We start from the raw sequence: 19,616 nt of genomic DNA, 5'->3' as shown, positions 1-19,616 counted from the left end.
AGAAAGTGGCCTGAGCACTGGCCTGGGCTGCTCGGTGCTATCCCACGTGCTCAGCCATACACAACAGCATCCCAAACTCGTGTTAATTTTGGATATTCATCTGTCTCTGGATCAGAGGCCTCATATTAAACCAGCTCTCAGTCCACAAAGTGAGATAACAGCTAAGAAAGTAGTTACTTAGGCAGATCGTATTTGCTTATTGAGTTGTTTTAAAAATTATTATTATGTTTAGGAACCAGGTGTACCAGTGGTGCTGCGGGACTCTGTACATTTAATGATGTCAAGGGACAGTGTTATTAGTTTTTTATTTTATGCCTATGCTTTTCTAGGGAACCATTTAAACCCAAGCTGCCCTGCCACTTTAAAGGGGTGTCAAAACAGCAATAGCTTATGTTGCACAGAACTTTTCCTTAAATTACACAGTGACGTACAAGTCTGGGCAATTCTCTTCTTTTTGCAAAGTAAAATGCAGCCCTCACATTTCTGAAATATTGTTATGAAACAGAGCCAATATGCTCCCATTTTCAAAGTGAGGCACAAGCAACTGGGGTTTGCTCTTTGGAAAGTATGACAGAATATTATTCATCTGTTTGCTTTAAGGGTTACCTGCCAAGTAAAAACTCTTTTCCTTTTATTCTACATGAAGCTGGAACATGAGTGCAGAACAAAATACAATTTATTTAACAATGTACAAATAATTTATACAGCATTAATGCATGTACAGAGGGTTTATTGGATACACGCAACAATAAAAATAATTTATTGATACACCTTTTAATTAACTGCCAAGTTTTCTAGAGCATGTTTCTTCTGTGCTGTCTCCCATCAGCATTCGGTATGAACTCAGCTCCCCTAAAGCAACAACCTCCGTAACCCCAGGTTTAGGCTCCAGATTTGTAAGTGCCTGATCCAAATTTTGACCAGGACCCTTTGGGTGCAGCTTTTGCAAGAGCACAAGAGTGTGACAGGAGCTGAGCCCTCACAGCAGTTTCTCCTTGGCAGAGAAGGCTCTAAAGCGCTCAGTTGTCTGAATTAGGCAACGTTGGCTGCATTTTCCCATCAGTACTCTGCTGTTGGATATAAATTATTTAGATGAACTGCTCTGAACAATTTAGTGCTATGGTAGAACATTTTATTTTTTTTAAGCAAGAAAAAAATGCCTTTTGCTTTGCAAGTGAAAAGAATGTCTGGACAGTCTTCGCACGGAGCCAAAGCTACTCCATCTCCACTTGGTAGATCTCAGAGATAATACAGCATTTATTTTCTTTTGTTCTTCAAAATAGTTAATATTAATAAATCAGTCTGGCTTTGGACACACACCTTAATCTCGTGCGTCTTCCAGTATCACTGAACATTGTGATGTCCTTTCCTGTGCTGCTTTTATTCCTCCTCACTGCCTCTGTGTACCCTCCTCTGTTTTACATTGCTGTCAGTTAGAGATTTGGTTACCAAAATAACAATAGTCCAATGATCCCATCTAACCAACTCACAGATCTGAGCATAAATACATGTTGTAGTGGGCTGGTGTTGGAACAGGGGTCAGGAGGGAGAGCGATGCTCCTACCTCATGTCTTGGGACGCTCAAAGCATTTTGGACTTTGTCTTCTCCTGTCCTACGTCTCTCCTTTGCCCATTTTTGCTCAGGGTATCAAAGTTAATTCTGTATTTATGATTCTTTCTCATTGAGTAGTCATGCAAATCCTTCTTAAAGCAAATTAAAAGGAAAATAAAAAAAAAAGAGCGAATTGCATGGGGTGTGGTAGAAATGACCACACAATTACGGCATGTCTGGAATATGTATTTTTAATACATTGGATATTATAAAAATAAATACAACATGATCTCACAAGGTTCAGTTTTTCTATTAATTGATTAAATACTTCTAAGTGAACTCATGTTGAATCCTGGTTACAAAGCTTTTGCTAAACTGAGTTCCTGGAACCACTGTTGACATTTGCTGGGAACGTTGTTTAGATTCGGGCAATTTCTGAGTAATTTAGAAAAAGACTGGCAAGGAAAAGTCAGCGTGCTGGGAACTGGACTTTGACAGAGAATCTTGCAGAAACGGTTTGTGTTTAGAAACCAGACTCCAGAGATCTGTTTGGATGAGGTGGAGACCGTGCAGCCCCTCCAGGTTTAGTGCGAACTGATAAGAAACAAATCGCGAAGGGGTTGTTGTTGCTTTTCCGCTGCTTTGCCTGTTTTGTCGCACTGAGGGCAGATGGGAGTTTGGGTCTCAAACCGCTCTGCGCTTTCTGAATGTGATTTTTATTCACCGTGAGACCTTTGCATGTGGAGCTGTATCACTTTTTTGCTTTCCTGTTTACCTCTTCAGCATGCCATAGTCAGATGCAGTGAAAGAGAATGTCCCAGAGAGAAGAGAAGGATCTTGCTGTGAAGTTAGGAGAACACCGAGGAAGCCATGGGGAAGGGGGAGAACCATAAACTTGCACTGGCCATTCTTTGCTTTAGGGTTGGTTTATTATTTTGTTACCATTTCAGTATGTGAAAAGCTGCTGGTGACCCAGGGCTGACAGATGTAAATATTGCCAGCACAAAACAGAAGAAAATTAAAGAGGTGAAAATGAACCCAAGCGGTGACAGTGAATTCTTTGTCAGTTGTTGGCAATTATTTTTGGGTGCTGTGACTTGGTCTCTCCTTCTGGCTCTATCCTGGTGACCCTTGTTGGGACCTTTGCCATTTTAAACTATATTTGAAGGACAGGGTCCTTTTACTCATACAGGCACTTACTCATACTCAGGTGTACCCAGAGAAACATGAAGTGCCTTATTATGGTGCTGATCTTTCTGTGCAGCCTCTGCAATCCATAGAAAGATGCTGCTCAGGTTTGGGCTGCATGAAGACCCCGTGCACACCATGTTGGTGCAGGTTCCAGATCAGGTTACGTTAGTGGGTTGGTGTGGACACCCTTCAAAGCTCTTAGTCTTCTGTAAACTTTGTGCAATCAGATACTTAAAGACACCAGAGAACGGTGTAAATTTAGTCCATGGTACTATTATCATTGCATGAAGCCAGAAGTTTTGTCACAGGGGGATCTAAAAGCAGAGGGCAAGCTCCAAGATAAACATTAGGGCTAGAAATATTTAAAGACCCAAACAGAAAACAGAGTGGAAACCAGATCTGAAAATAAATAATCATAAAACACTACAGCGCTGTGTTATGTGTCACTCATTAAAATCCAGCGCTTTCCTTTTTTCGTGTGTGTAGTCTTCCCTGAAGGGCAGCCAGGGCAGGTGCAGCCAGGGTGCAGGCGGTGGAAGGAGCGTGAGTCGATCAAGGGGCAGCACCCAGAGCCCGAGCCCAGCTCTGCAAAAGCCGGTGTCCCTGGTTTCCACCTGCGGACTGCTCTCCTCTCCAGCGGAGAATTTGCACAAGCGATTAAGTCCATCCCCAATCAGCAGTGTCTGCGGCTTAGATTGACTTCCATTTCATTAGAACTTAAGCCTGTCTGTAAATTTAAACATAATAATTGCTGAATCAGGTCTAATTTACCTCCTGTTTGACCCAAAGGACCCGTCCTTTCTCTGTGGGTAGAATTGGATCAGGACCATGAAGTGGGTACGTGTTTGAGCGGTGATGGCTGTGATTTGCTCAGAAAAAGCATGCGAGCTATGCGAAACGTGAACTATGTGAAAGGAACGGTGATCTCAGCCTCGATGCCAAGAACCCGATAGCTGCGTTTTCAGGCCGGCTGCCGGAGGTGGGGAATGTGCCGAAGCTGTACAGGAGCTCTGCAGCTGTTGTGGGCTCCGTGTCAGGCTATGGCTCTGGTTTTGGATGGGGCATCTGGCGAGCAGAGGGTGTTGAGCCTCAGCAGCTCTCTGGTCAGCGGGAAATGCTCTTTAGATGGAGAACTCATGGCTGCGCCCCCCAAAACGCTGTGTTGTAGGGAGCGGTGGCTCAAGGAATTGCTGTCTGGCTGGGTGCAGCTTTGGGTCCCCATCAAGGGCCAAAGAGATGCCCAGGGTGGCCCTAAATCCTGGATGTAAAGATTTCTATCCTGAGCCTTCTCATAGGAAAGAGCTGCAGGAGTGAAGGAGGGCGAGAGACATCACTAGGAGATGGAGAGGCAAGGGAGGATTTTGTGGGACCCTGAACAGCTGACAAAGGATGATACAGAAACAGAGCTGGGGATGGACTTTTTAGAAGGGCATGTTGTGATAGGACAAGGGGTGATGGTTTTAAACTAAGGGAGGGAGATTCAGGCCAGACATGAGGAAGAAATTGTTGCCCCTGAGGGTGGTGAGAGCCTGTCCCAGATTGGCCAGAGAGGTGGTAGATGCCCCTAATGGAGGCTGGACCCCTTCCCCTCGATGTCTTCATGGTTGTGAGGTGTGTGTGTAAGGAGGTTTCCATCTCTACCATCCCTCTTCCCCACGCCCCGTCTTCACAGCCATCAATTATCGCAGTTAATTCACAGTGTCTGGCTTCTCCCTCTAAGCTGGAAAGCAGTGCTGTGTGAATCCCGGGGTGATGCTCGGGAGCTGTTGGCTGAGGAGCACTGGGAGGCATTTGGGGTGTCCTGGAGGGCGATCTCAGCGCTTCTTCCCACTAATCCCATTAGCCGGCCCTGGCCGCTGTGACGGGCGCTGGGGAGCTGGGCTCTAAGCCATGCACACAATGAAAGGGTGACTTCAAAGAGCCTACGTGTAATTTGCATTTCCAAGCTCTCACAGCCAAGGTCTTCAGGAGGGGATGAAAGTGTCTTTTGTTAAACTTAATGGTAGAGTTGATTAAAAAAGCTCTGATTTTTCCCTATTAATGGCATAGTCTGATGCCACTGTTTGGCTTTCGCCAGCTGGGGGAGGATGAATTTTGCAAAAAAAAAAAGCCGATAAAGTAACCTGTTGCCTACCCAGCTGTGATCATACTTAGGGATATTCCAGTATCGTTCTTCCTAGCTTGAGAGCCGTGCAGTAGCTGTCTTGGGTGGGTACCGGCATGAATCACAAATAAATTATTAGCAAATTTTCATTAGGCGTCTCCCTTTGCCGGCGCCTGAGCAGAGCCTTTGCAGAAGACGGGTCCCAAGTGTCTCCTGACTGGATCCTCCAAGCGAGAAAGTCGAAGGGCTGATGGGTGCAGTTGGGTGCGTGTTTCAGTGATTGCGTCTGTAAACCCCTCCTCAAAACCTCCGCCGGGCTCTCCGTTGTGTGCGAGCACTTTGCTCTCGATTATCTGCTCAAAATAAGCAGCGACCGCTCTGGCCTTCAGAGGTTTAGTAATTTCCTTTCTTTGCTTTGTTTGAAGAATATTGGCAAATAATTTCACATCTGGATTTATGTATTAAATGTCTCCTATATTGCATAAAGCAAAGCACCTAATGAAATAAATCTGTCTATTTAACTCCTGTCTTAGCTTTGGTTCTGTTTTAGCAATAACTTTTACCACACTCGGGGAAGATTGAAGAAACATTTCCTATTTCAAGGGTATCAGTGCTGGGAGTTGTTTGATTTTCTATATACACTCTAAATTCTGTCTCTGCTCGCATGACTCTTCCTGCTATGTTTGTCAGTATTAAGTACAAGCTTGGTTTAAAAATAGAAAACAGCATGATAGCTGCTTTAAATAAACATAAATCTTTTCTTTCAGGCAGTTTATGTTTTCTCTTCCAATCAAGGCTGGATATATTCCTGAATATAGCCTTCCCCCTCATGCGAAAAGTGTTCCTTTAATACAAGATTATTAAATGAACCTGAAATGCCACTGTTTTTAACAGGAAGTTGAATTTGTTTTAAAAAATACATATTCACAGTTTTGTTGGATATAAGGATATGATCCTTATATTGATATAATCCTTAAATAATCATTTTGGGCTCGCTTGTGAGGTACTGAAAACTACCTGCAGCAGTGTGGGAATCCTTTCAGGTCACAAAGCCTGTGCCCTCCGCGCTACCTATGGACCAGATAATCCTTTATCACAGGGGCCAGCGGGACGTGGGCTCCTGAACCCGGCGAGTGTCACCCAGAACGAATCGACAAACCCGGCGAGCCCCTTGCGTCGCCCGCTCATAATGCAAGTGCCACCTCCCTGTGGGGATGTTTTGTTGCAAAGTCGCATGTGAAATGTTTCACCCTTTTGTGTTTTGTGATCGGTTTCAGGGACGAGTATGAAGAGGATGGTTTCTGCCAGCCCTACAGGGGGATCGCTTGTGCGCGGTTCATTGGAAACCGAACCATTTATATGGAGTCTTTGCATATGCAAGGGGAAATAGAAAATCAGATTACAGGTGGGTAAAAAAGGCACTTGCTTCTTTCCCAAGAAGCGATCTTATCTCACAAAGCTGCTAGGGTTTTCTAAACTGCAATACTATTTTTATTTGCTCCTTCTCTTCTGCTGTGAGGTTCCAACACAAAGCTCACCCAGGACCCCAGTGTGGTTGGTGGCAGTGGAAGGAGCCCTCTAAAGAGCAGTGGTCTGAGCAGCTTCCGTGTCTCTGCTGATCCAAAAGAAACTAAGAACTGATTTTCCAAGGAGAAGATGTTGTGTATCTACAGCTTCTCAGGGTGGCTCAAAGCCTGGCCACCTTGTGCAGTTGTTGCCCAAGCAGATTTGAAAAGTGAAGGGAGACCAGACTTAGTTGTTTCGCAGGTGGCTGAGACAATTTAGGAGAACCGTAGGTGCTGGGAGAGGCCGCATGTCTTCCAGCATATATGCATAAATAATTCACCACATCATGTTTTGCCTTTAGATTTAGTAAGGAACCATTTATCATTGGTTTTGTGGGAGATGTGCTGATGGGGGTGCTGAATTCAAGCTAAAACCTCATAAATATCATTATATTCCTCTGTTTTTTTAATATACATTAACCTCAGCCAAACCCTAGCCAGTAATCATCTTGTCTATATTCAGAATTTCTCTCGCTGTCAGAATATTCAAAGTTTATCTTCACCCTGGAGTGTTCTTCCTTTGTTTTGTAAACACTGTCAGCATTGTGAAAAAGACTTCACAGGAAAGCCAATGATTTCTATATAGCAAACAGTTCATAATCTTATGGCATTTTGTTTGAAAAGTCATTTGGAATATTATGAAAGCTGTCATCTTCCACAAGGGTACCGGTACTGTCATTCTGCAGCCTGCAGGGACTGCCGTTTTTAACTGTTGGGTAAAAGGCGTCCAAATATTATATGATTTTGCAAACCATTGTAAATTATTTGGGGAAAAAAAACCCTATATTAAGGTTTGGAGGTTCGGTAACATACTTAACATTAATCCCACGTTGAAAACCAGATGTATTTTCTCTGTCAGCGAAATCAGCATCGTTAATAACTTCTAATGTAATTAGTGCTCTGTATTTCTGGAAGGCCCGTTCATCACCTGAACATCTGAAAATACTAGTCACAATGAGAAATGAAGGTTATACTGGGAAGGCAAGAGCACCGGAATAAAATTCTCACTGAGTTAAGTGAAATCTCTGTATATTTTGCAGCTGCCTTCACCATGATTGGCACTTCCAGCCATTTGTCGGATAAATGCTCCCAGTTTGCGATCCCCTCGCTGTGCCATTACGCCTTCCCCTACTGCGACGAGACCTCGTCGGCTCCCAAACCGCGAGACCTGTGCCGGGACGAATGCGAAATCCTGGAGAACGTCCTGTGTCAGACAGAGTATATTTTTGCAAGGTCTAATCCCATGATTCTGATGAGATTAAAGCTGCCCAACTGTGAAGATCTTCCCCAGCCAGACAGCCCTGAAGCTGTCAATTGTATCAGGATTGGGATCCCAATGGCAGACCCCATAAATAAAAGTGAGTGAAAACCGGTTGTGCCTCTGTGCAAAAGGTACCGCTGTGAAAAGGATGGCTGGAAGGATCCATGCATCAGCATTGGAGCTGATGCTGGGCTTTGAAAGCTCGCAGACGCCGCACCCTCCAGTCCCCCCGCTCCCACACTGCTCCCCTAGCTGGTCCAGAGCGGGTAGAAATTCAGAAATACTTTCTCATTTTGTTTCCTTAGCCACCTATGGGCTCACACTAAACACTGTTTATTGGTTTCAGGTCTTTTCTAATTAATAGGAAGTAGGAAGCAGTGACAGTGAAAGCATTTGAATACTGAGGAGCATTGATAGGTCCTCCCTGTCCTGCAGCAAAACCATGGGTGCAGTATGGGGCTGCTTGTCAGGGGGAATATTTGTAGGGGCCAGGGCTAGCCCTGCCTAATACAGCCTAATTTTAGACATTGGCTGAGCTCAGTCTTTGATCAGGCCTGTTCACAGCCCTTACACATCTGAATAGTCAAATATAAAACATGGCTCCCACAAATTCTCTACCTTCATATGAAAATAATGGCTGCAATTCGGGTTCCCACTGTAGTTTTTACTTCCTTTGTGTATCTTATATTAAAAACGCTTGGCATAAGCTGTTTTCATTACAGAAGCATAAGCTTTAAATCCCCCCAGGAATGTGAATGCAAAGCAGGCTCTGCATTACAGCCGCAGCAAATTGGGATCCCGTGCTCCCAACCTGGGCTCCCCCACGCACCGTGCTGCGGCCGTTTGCCTCACTGCCGCCTTTGGATTTGTATGGGGTTTTTTATTGTTTTATTTTGGATTTTTTACAGATCACAAATGCTACAACAGCACGGGAGTGGATTACCGGGGGACAGTGAGTGTGACGCGGTCAGGGCGGCAGTGCCAGCCCTGGAACTCGCAGTACCCGCACACTCACACCTTCACCGCCGTCCGCTACCCCGAGCTCAACGGGGGACACTCCTACTGCCGCAACCCCGGCAACCAGAAGGACGCCCCGTGGTGCTTCACCTTAGATGAGAACTTTAAGTCTGAGCTTTGTGATGTCCCGGCATGTGGTAATTACCGATCTTCTTTATCTTTCATTTTGGAACCCTTTTGTCACGTCCCTACAGCTGTCCTGCAAAACAGGAGCTCCGGGGAGCTCCGAAGTGTCTTTTTTGCATCCCTGAAAAGCAAGCCGTAGGAAATGCTAACTATGGTGTTTGCAGCTAAAGCCACAGCATCCTCGCCCCGAGGAGACCTTTGAGCAGCTGGCAAAGTGGTGTCATGAAAATATTTTTCTAGGGAATTCCTGAGCCCTCCCCAGAAGGTGGTGAAGCAGCAGCACGTCACCGGCCCCAGCGTCCCAGGCTTTCCAGGCCGCTGTTACAATCAGTACAACTCCCGAGTCCAAGTTAAATCAAATCACAGAAGTTGTGTTGTTGACGCTGATCCACAAAGAGGTTATAAAATGTTCCCCCATTTCACTTGGTTCGTTAAGAGCCATTTTAATAAATGCAAACCTCACTTAACAGAGCTCAAGTCTTGTTTTAAAATAGAGATGATCTTGCCAGATCCTCTCCGTTGTATTTGAAGTTTGTGTTTACAGAACTGCCCTGGCTACATTTTTGTTTTTCTAAATAAACAAAAATGGAGATTCAGCTCTCATGTTATTCTGCTTTTCTCAGACCTGGGGGAGGTGGATGGAAGACCTGAACAAATGGTTCCTAATTGTTTTATCTGCATTTAAAAATAATGGTATTGATAGCTTGCCAAGAAAAAAATACAGCTATTTGCATGGACATGCCAGAAATGCACCCAGAAATGTTCTGGAAGTTCACAATACAAAGTTTCACACAAAATTTTATGTTGCCTACAAGTTGTCACAGTAACATTACCTTTCCCCTTGGAAAGGAGATACCTTTTGATGTTACTGTGTGATAGCCATAACCAAATTAAATTATTTCTGGTTATGCTTATGAACATTCCTGCAGCGAGACATGTTCTGAGCCTGCTCCAAAGTCTTTTTCAATTAATGGAAAGATGGGAATCGACGCCAAAATGGGATCTAAATTATGTTCTTACTGAAAGAGCAGATCAGGAGAAAGGCAGACAGTCTGGGCTATATCATGTGCATCTCAAACCCTCTCTAACATTCATATACGCTTTTTAGAGTCCTGGATCTCATCGCTATTATTTCAGTGCATTTAACCTCAGTTATTTTTTTTGTTAATTAGGCACAGTGATAGACTGACTACACAAGAATAGTTAATTCTATATAAACTGTTCTGAAGGCCGTTTTCAGCCCTTCAGTGCAAAAATCTGGCCCAGCAGGCTCCCTGCAGCGTCCTGGGCAGACGCCTGGGCTGGGTGAGGAGTCACAGCTCATCCCTGGGGGGTTTGGGCAGCTTGATTTGAGCAAACTCAAGGGTCTCTATGTGTCCACCCCCAGCGATGCCGTTCAGCTTTCTGCACTCCACTGCGTTGTCGCTCTACGACCTTTCAGCCGTGTGCGTTTTGTGTTTGCCACAACTTCTGGATAATTGGGTAATTAGGAGTTGATGGGGGGTGCTGCTTGCCAGGCCCCCTCTAAACAGGCTCTGAGATCCCAGGACTGGCTCCATCTTTTGATCTGACATAGCTGAAAGCAGGACATTTTTGGATGTGTTGCAAAAGTCCCTGATTTGAACGTTTTACTAGATAATAAATGAGACAGACTGGCTGGTTTGAAGAATTCCCAACAAGGGTTTTAATTACTTCTCACCACTGCTTCAAATGGTACTCGCTGTACAGCTGGGTTTTACGGCATCGCTATTCTAAATATAGACAAATAGAGCTATATCAGGTGAGGAGTAATTTAATTGTTAAATGCTAATCTGCATATTAAAACCAAAATACCACATGGGACTTGCATTCTGCTGGTTTTGCCCTGGCTGAAAGAGCCATTTCAGGCACATTTTAATAAGTATTGTGCATTCTGCCTCACTAGGACGTGCCTAGATGGGAAATGGATTTAATTAGGGTTGCTCCCAAGAAACCTATTAACCTAATGAGGCTTCATGGCAGGGGCTGCTACTTAATAAGAATAATAATTCCCTTTGACTGGAATGGCTCAGGCGATGAACTAGTGCCCAGGTCTCTGTCTGCCTCGTGCTGACTCTTTCTTTCTTCAACTGTATCTTTCAGTTGTCTCACAACCCACAATAGATTCGTTTCATAAAAGTTTGTCAACCTGAATATAGGAAGATATGAAACGTGGAGCAATTTGAGCATGAAGCTTAGCAAAAACCAACATGAGAAGGTTTTGGAGAGGGGAAAGGCTCTGATTGTCCATGCGAAAGGGCAGCAAAGAAACCTGCAGTGGGTCTGCACTGTAGAGCTGGACATTCAGACAGGCCAAGAGCACCCACGGTGCTTTAGTCCTCTCTTGTTTCCCAAAGGCCATAGCAATATTTGGATGGGCTCTCCTTTGCGTTAAGAACCAGATGGCACAACTTAATCAGAAAAGAATGGTCAAAAAGGAGCGTGGGGGGAGTGAAGGACAGCGCGAGCCTGTAAGAGGAGAGGGGTTATGCAAAGTGACATCCAGAACCATTTGAACTTTGCCTCTGTCACAATGTGAGTCAAACACAAGCTTCAGATCAAGTTCATGTTTAATTAAGTGCATAAAAGATACTTGTGCGGGCCGCTCAGCACTTCTACAAATCCAGCCTGGAAAACACAGACAAACAAACTGAAATGACCCTGTAGGAATAGTAAAACATTCCCCATTCTGCCAGAATCTGCTAAGCCTGATGCTGCCACAGACATTCCCTATCTCCCTGGGAAACAACCAGGCTACGGCCACCGGTCCTGCAGCCCAAGGTGATCTTCAGAGACCCCCGGTGCCCCTAGAGTTAGTGTGTTAATCTGTATGTAATTACACCCTAAACTTCATGAGTGCTCCTGGGAAATACCAGAGCAGAACAGGCTTCAGCATCCCCACGCGCAGAGCTGGGAGGTCTGTCCTTGTCACCGCACACGGGTGCTGTGTGACTGTGAGGACATGAGCCCCTTTCCGAAGCCTCTGTCCCCTCTCCCGCTGCACCTTCCCTCTAATCCGTGTGTTTGGGGGAAGCAGAACCAGCTGCGGGGAGGCGAGGGGCTGATGCTTTGCTGGGCACTGGGAGAAGAGGATTTCGTGTTTCTAAAATTAATCACTAGCTGTGCAGAGCCGTGTGCGGAGGGAGCAAATATCACAGCCGGCATTCATGCTATCTTAAATAAACCGGCCGATGTTAGGAGATGTTGAGAACAGGAGGCTGGAAATAAATAGCGGTATAAAACTGTCCTTTTTAGTGGCTCCTCACATTTCTGTTGGGTTAAGGAAACTGTGGCACCAAAACCTAGTGTACATATTAAAATAAGGAGTCTGTAATCCCACCAGAGCCTTTCTTGCATAAACCAGTTTACAAATTAACTTTTCTGTGGACCTGTATTAGACCATAATTTCATTTCACCCCAAGCAAAGCCACCTCCCAGGCTTCAGCTGTTTCATGACTTACAAGTAGGTTGGAACCGACGTGTTGCAGGGAACCTGTTCCTGGTCATTCTGTGTTCTTACAAAAACGTTACTCAACAAAATAAATTGCTCTGTTAATATTAAGGAAATAAAACAGTATTGAAGGTAGATTGCAGTAGTATTACCTGGATTTTTGTATTCTTAATACTTCTAGTTGACCCAGAGATGTATTTGACTCTGTGGGATACTTCATTAATTGGTTTATGTTTTTTTCTGTACCAGATTACAAGGATTCCAAGGAAAAGAATAAAATGGAAATCCTATATATCCTGGTGCCAAGTGTTACTATTCCCCTGGCCATAGCCTTGCTCTTCTTCTTTATCTGCATCTGTCGCAACAATCAGAAGTCATCCTCCCCTCCCGTTCAGAGGCAGCCGAAACACGTCAGAGGACAAAACGTGGAGATGTCAATGCTCAACGCCTATAAACCAAAGGTAATTAATCCTCATTTCTGCTTTGACGTTTGCTGTCCATTAAGGCAGGGACTGAAATGCTTTGATCAACTCAGTGCTAAAATATTAAGCTGATTTCAAGCTTGCAGTTTCTGCTGGTGCCTGTAGCTGTAATTTTTGTAAGGACTTTTCTCAGCAGCAGCATAGCAAGTGTGCTGGACCTGTTGAGGTAATTCCTATGTGTTTGGATAAATAGGAGGGGTTTTTTGTCATAAAGAAAGCAACCCGTTACTGAAATGTCTCTAAATTTCCTCATTTAAGTTAGAAAGTAGTGCAGATAAAGAAGTGATTCAGCATTTTCTCAGGAGACTTTTTTCATGGCTCCGCTGCAGTCACATGTTGTCTTTCACTCCACTGAAATCACTCTGGAAAGATTTGTTCCTTGTTTTTTCAGGCTTAGCTACTCTCTCCCTTAAAAGAGAAAGAAATAAAAGAGAAATTACCAAAACAGAGCCTCAAAAAGCTGCCTGCAGTTCTGGCCAGCACAGCTGGTGCATAGCGGCTCTCATTGCTGGTATTGGTTTGCTTCACTGTAGTCCCAGATTCGTGAAGCGTTTTTTTAAATAATTTAAGATTTAAGCGTGATTAACCTTGAGCTCCCTGTTTATCGGCAGGGCAGCCGGTTTTCAGACCTGTATGGATCACCCACTGCAGGGCTGTAACTGCCTTCTGCCATCTACAGGCAGCATAACACCCTGGAAAAGAGTCTTGTTCTTTTCTTTTTAATTTGATGGACCTTGTTCTTTCGAAGCATTTCAGAGTGAAAATCAGTATCTACAAGTAATTAGAGTAGAAACTCTGTAGACTGTGGTATCTGAAACAGGCAGGCCTTTGAGGAAGCTGTAATTTTTGTTAGAAATTAACCCAAATTCTGATTTTATTGAATTTCAGTAATGTGAACTCTAACCTTCAAATCTTGCTTCCAGCAAAGTTAATCACTCGTCATCAGGAGAGGTTACACTTGCACTTCAGGAGCTGCATCTGGGAGTAGTTTTCTTCTGAAGTTGGATAATGCACTTATGGGATGCTGCTGTTCCTTGCTCTCTATTTTATAGTTTATAGAATTGGGTTATAAAGACTAAATCGTGGCAGCTTAGGGAAGATGAGTGAAGTAGCTGTATCCTGGGAGCTCTGGGGATGCTGCGAGGGCAGGGATGGACAGATGGATGAACAGATGGACGGATGGATGGACAGACAGATGATGGAGAGATGGATGGATGGATGGATGGATGGAGCTGAGCCCTGTCTCTCTGGGGAGCCACAACCTCAGTGCGGCAGGGGCGGACACAGAAAGTTGTTGCAGAAGAAAATTCCAGCTCACAGAAAGAATGAGAGTGTCTTTTTAAATCTGTAATAAAAGTAAACTCGCTGTGCAGCTGTGCTGCAAAATGCAGCACTGCTTTTGCCCGTTAGTAATACAAATTGCATATTTTTCCAGGGAATAATGCTAACAGGAGGCTTCCTGGTTGAAATGATGTTGCAGACGCTTGGTGCTGCTGTGTTGCCAGCAGGACTCTTGTGCGGGGAATCTGCTCATGGTGGTCGGGCAGAGCTCGGTCTGGTGTTATATTTTAACTCCTCAGTCCTCCACACACCGGCCCAGTGAATTTGTCTTGATTTTCCTTTTAAAGTTCTTAATTTCAACTTTTATGCACTCTAAGGAGTAGCTGTATATCAAAATGGTGGTGGTAGGACAAAAAACATTTAATTAGGTGTCAGAATTACATTTTGCATCCCACCTCCATGGAATATTTGGTTAAATTTGCACTTGCTTCTTGATCCCCATTCTACTAGATATTTGGCGTGAAACCCTGGCTAAACTGAAAATAATGGGAATATTGGCATCATTTTAATGAAGTCACAATTTCCACCTCAGATTTTGACCAACTGATGCCTTATGCACCATACACAGGAACGGAACTTGCCCAAAAATGTTCGCAAATATACACAGCACTCTTTTATGTTCAAAATAACACGATGCAAAAAGCTTTCCATCTTACTTATGCTAATTCTGTATTTTCCTACTAGGAAACCCAGCGCACCCTGTCTCAAATGTTTTGATTGCCTTTGAAACAAAATTTTTAAAGGAAGCAGAATCCTATTTTAAATACTGTATCCAGTATTAATGTCAACTTTGGGTAAAAACACACTTGGGCTTCAAGCTCCAGCTGAGGTAGGAGCTCTGTCTGCACAAAAAGTGTGTTTGCACGTACAAATAAAAACTTAAGCCTTTCATCCAAAAGCCTGATTCAGTTTTAAGGGATTTTAATTGCCTTCAAAAAAGATAATAAACCCAGCTTGTCTTGTTGTTCACCTAATGGAAGGAGCTGATGAGGAGATGGAGGCAGTGGGTTTACTTTGGCGTGCTGCCCCCTCTGTATTTTACACTTCTTTACATTTTGTACACCGGTGTATGACAAATACTTGTCAAACAAAAACGAAGCAGATTTATCACCGCTTAACTTGAAATGAGCCCTTCCTGCCAAAACTTTATGACTTCATTTTCTTTCATAGTTTTCCACGATGCTGGTTCAAACAGACGAACCCAGCCTCAGGTCAGACAGAGGTCATTTCACTTTCATTACTAAAATATAATTTACAATATGCCAAACCTAAACAAGTTTTAGCCTAAAGGATTTGTATAATATAAACCATCTGTTCCTCAACAATATAGCTAATTTCCTGCCATCACCGTACAGTCTACTGGCTGCCTGCTTAAATGGCTTTATTATTATTATTATTATCGTCATTATTACCATTACTGTAGTATTTGTCTGAAAGTTGTAAGTGGTCAATACGATTAGAATTTATTCTGAAATCTCATTTTTAAATGATTTTTTTAAATGTTCTTATATCACCACTGTAAAGATGCTGTTACATTATTTCAGGAATGCAAATGCTCATGTTTATACTAATTTATGAAACATAGAACCCAAACTCATCAGCCTTAAGTTGCTACCTATGGCTATACTAAGAACCCTAAATGAGTGGGTTTGGATGTAGATGTTACAAGCATATGTGGAAGTTAACGTTTGAAAATAATACAACTTCTTTATGGCCTAAAAGTGAATATATGCACCCAGAATAACAACAGGTTTTAAAAATTTGCCTTTCTTCTTTTACTGTAATGTCATTTTTCCCACTGACTATCCTGCACGTTTCAGGATTGAACATTCAGTCAAGTGTGAACAGAAATAATCTCCACTGTATATTGAAGGGTTAATTGCAAAGTTGAGGAGGAACTGGGTACAAGAACATAGTTTTAAAAAAAAAAATCTGCTACAACTTTAGGCCCTGACCCAGAAAGCACTTGAGTGTGTACTTACTGAAAGTATGTGAATTGCCTCAATTCCTGAAATCAGTCAGATTCAATTTTAAGCATATAAATTCCCTTGCTGAAATGCTGGTGGTTCCTGCATACATTTAGATCTAACACTAGTTTTATGTGGTCTTGTGTAGAGGGTAAAAAGTAGCTCTAAATCTAGTTTTGCAGCAGGGCACACAGAGATTAGACGACACTTAGGCCTGAGCTTGAGTACCAGTGTCTCTGGGGCTGAGCAGCATCGCTGCCCAATGGGCGTGCAGCCCCGGGAGTCCCCACATCAGCCCACTTGGCTTAATGTGCAAAACTATCTTAAAAATACATTTTCAGTCATGTTTTTCTGACGTCTTTTTGCTGTTATTTCCTTAACAGAGTAAAGCTAAGGAGTTGCCTTTGTCTGCTGTACGGTTCATGGAAGAACTGGGTGAATGTGCTTTGGGCAAGATCTACAAGGGCCATCTCTACCTTCCGGGCATGGATCACGCTCAGCTCATTGCTATCAAGACACTAAAAGACTTTAACAACCCCCAGCAGTGGGCAGAATTCCAGCAAGAAGCGTCTCTCATGGCCGAGCTCCATCACCCGAACATCGTTTGCCTCTTGGGCGTCGTGACCCAGGAACAGCCTGTCTGCATGCTCTTCGAGTACATGAACCAAGGAGACCTCCACGAGTTCCTCATCATGCGATCACCACATTCGGACGTCGGATGCAGCAGTGATGAGGATGGGACTGTAAAATCCAGCCTGGACCACGGGGATTTCCTCCATATTGCAGTCCAGATTGCAGCAGGGATGGAGTACTTATCGAGTCATTTTTTTGTCCATAAGGATCTCGCTGCCCGTAACATTTTAATTGGAGAACAACTTCATGTGAAAATTTCAGACCTTGGACTCTCGAGAGAAATCTACTCGGCAGATTATTACAGAGTTCAAAACAAGTCTCTCCTGCCAATTCGCTGGATGCCACCAGAGGCAATTATGTATGGCAAGTTCTCTTCCGATTCTGATATTTGGTCCTTTGGAGTTGTTTTATGGGAAATATTCAGCTTTGGACTTCAACCGTACTACGGATTTAGTAATCAAGAAGTCATCGAGATGATCAGGAAAAGACAACTGCTGCCGTGCTCTGAAGACTGTCCTCCCAGAATGTACAGCCTGATGACAGAGTGCTGGCACGATCTGCCATCCCGGCGGCCACGATTTAAGGAAATCCACGCCAGGCTGCGCTCCTGGGAGGGTCTGTCAAGTCACACCAGTTCCACCACCCCCTCGGGTGGGAATGCCACCACTCAAACGACTTCCCTCAGTGCCAGTCCCGTGAGCAACCTCAGCAATCCCAGGTACCCCAACTACATGTTCCCAGCACAAGGCATCCCGCAAGGGCAGATCGCCGGCTTCATCGGAGCGCCCATACCTCAAAACCAGCGCTACATCCCCATCAATGGGTACCCCATCCCGCCGGGATACGCTGCTTTCCCAGCTGCCCACTACCCACCGCAGGGCCCGCCCAGGGTGATCCAGCACTGTCCTCCTCCAAAGAGCCGCTCTCCCAGCAGCGCCAGCGGATCCACCAGCACGGGTCACGTCACGAGTTTGCCGTCTTCAGGCTCCAACCAAGAAGCAAATATTCCTTTGCTATCTCACATGTCAATTCCTAGTCATCCGGGGGGAATCGGTATTACGGTTTTTGGAAATAAAACTCAAAAACCCTACAAAATGGACTCGAAGCAGTCTTCCCTACTAGGAGACTCCAGCATCCATGGACCTAATGAATCTATGATTTCAGCTGAATTGTAAATAACTGAGGCCTTTGTAAATATACCTATTTACAATACAAACTAGAAAGTCGTAGCAAAGATTTATATGCAAATATTTTATTAAAGATTCTTCTGGTTGTTTAACAGACATTGCAGCAAGTATCTTCTGTGAAGTTTAACTGCTTACCAGGACGGGCAGACACAACCAGAGGTCGGTGTGGTATGTGGAAACTCAGCTTGGGGAACGGACACGTTGTTTCTTTAAGTGCCACCAACAATTCGAAAAGGGGTAGGGGGAATTTTAAAATTTTTTTTAGATAAAAATGTTTTCTCGTAGGCTTTTTCACAGCTTTTTTTAAACCTCTGATATGGTTTAAATCACGGAAACTTTTTTTATACTGAAAGCATATTTTAATATTCGTCTCTTTTTTTAGGAGATGCAAATATTCAGAGATCTACTGGGTGTGCAATTTCAGTTCCAATACTAGTTACAATGTTTGTAAATTTTGCAGTTGAGGATTATGTTTCAAAGATGTGATCTGAGAGCTGAATAAATTACTTCAGGTAGGACTTTGGTCTTTTTTTTTAAGTTGGGAGTCCGAGTTCAGATGCAGACCAAAAAAAAAGTCATTTATATGACAGCACAATAGCTTGAATTACCAGCTCACAGTCCTCAAAAATCGTCTGCTATTGGCTGCTAAAGATGGCTGGAGTTCTAAGAAATTGCCTTAAAGGAAATTAAATGAAAGTATTCAGGACCTGAATCAACTTATTCAAAGATAACATTTCATAATCTAGTAGTTAAAGCAGAAATTTTGTATCCTTTTGTTGCTATGCAACTGTTTAATGGAAAGCTTCCAAACCACAATTTTATATATGACAATCGGTTTTCCCAAGAATATTTATTGTTTCAGATCAATGTTTAATTTGAGTGACTACGACTCCAGTAACCCTGAGAAAGGGGAAACTCACATTCCATCAGGCAGCAAATCCATTGATAGCAATTTTGTCTATCAGTTCTAATAATGTGAATTAGTGTTAACTTTCAACTTAGAAATATGACATTTGTATAATTAAGAAAAATTCATTCAGGTATAAGCAATCTAGATTGTTCGTTTGAAACCACTTTAATGAGTTACGAGAGTGCTGTGTACATTACGTTTTTTCACAGACTTTTTTGTACTGAATAGTATTTTTATTGTACACAGAACAAAAACAATCTTTTGCTCAGTTGACAATGTTGTATAATATGACTTTATTTTTATCTTTTTGCACAAAAGTGTGATAATGTTTTGTACAGCAGAAGTGAAAATACATCTCTGCATTTTATATCTTGGTCTGTTTCTTTTTATTTTTAACTTGATGTAGATGTTCTTGAAATATATTATGGTGATATTCAGCCACTACCTTATACAAATATTTTTCTTTGTTTTCACTGCATGCATTTAATCACTGTACTACTTGATGATTGATTTATTAATTATGGGCATTTCAATTAGGCAAGCATGAAAATGTAATAACAAAGGCTATTTTATAATTAAGATATGTGCATTTTTGTATTTCACATGCCAGAGATGATATTAAACACTGAGTATTTTATGCTGCTGTTTATTAAAACATTGTTGTAACATAAATATATCGGTATTTCTCCATCTTGGTGTAAGACACTTGAATAACGTGCATTAGTGGGAGTTGCTCTTTCTCACGTACATAGGTACACAGCTTTGCAGCACTCTCTTGGCATCTTGTTCAACAGACAGTAACTGTGGTGTT

General features: G+C 43.1%; 1 protein-coding gene across 3 annotated transcripts in view; it reads left to right on the top strand.

The window, feature by feature from the left end:
- Positions 1 to 19,477, top strand: part of ROR1 (receptor tyrosine kinase like orphan receptor 1) — a 155,445-nt gene extending 135,968 nt beyond the window's left edge. For all 3 annotated transcript variants that reach the window (XM_065071994.1, XM_065071992.1, XM_065071993.1), the window contains 5 exons: positions 6,125 to 6,252; positions 7,453 to 7,770; positions 8,582 to 8,827; positions 12,535 to 12,746; positions 16,459 to 19,477. In XM_065071994.1, coding sequence (XP_064928066.1) covers positions 6,125 to 6,252; positions 7,453 to 7,770; positions 8,582 to 8,827; positions 12,535 to 12,746; positions 16,459 to 17,883 — 2,329 coding nt within the window. In that variant the 3' untranslated portion in view covers positions 17,884 to 19,477. The remainder of the gene's footprint in view (positions 1 to 6,124; positions 6,253 to 7,452; positions 7,771 to 8,581; positions 8,828 to 12,534; positions 12,747 to 16,458) is intronic.
- Positions 19,478 to 19,616: the final 139 nt, after the last annotated feature.

Source organism: Columba livia, chromosome 8 (genome assembly GCF_036013475.1).
Source record: "Columba livia isolate bColLiv1 breed racing homer chromosome 8, bColLiv1.pat.W.v2, whole genome shotgun sequence".
Classification (NCBI taxonomy): domain Eukaryota; kingdom Metazoa; phylum Chordata; class Aves; order Columbiformes; family Columbidae; genus Columba; species Columba livia.
The sequence above is the reverse complement of the archived record's forward strand: the minus strand, read 5'-3'. Positions and strand labels throughout refer to the sequence as shown.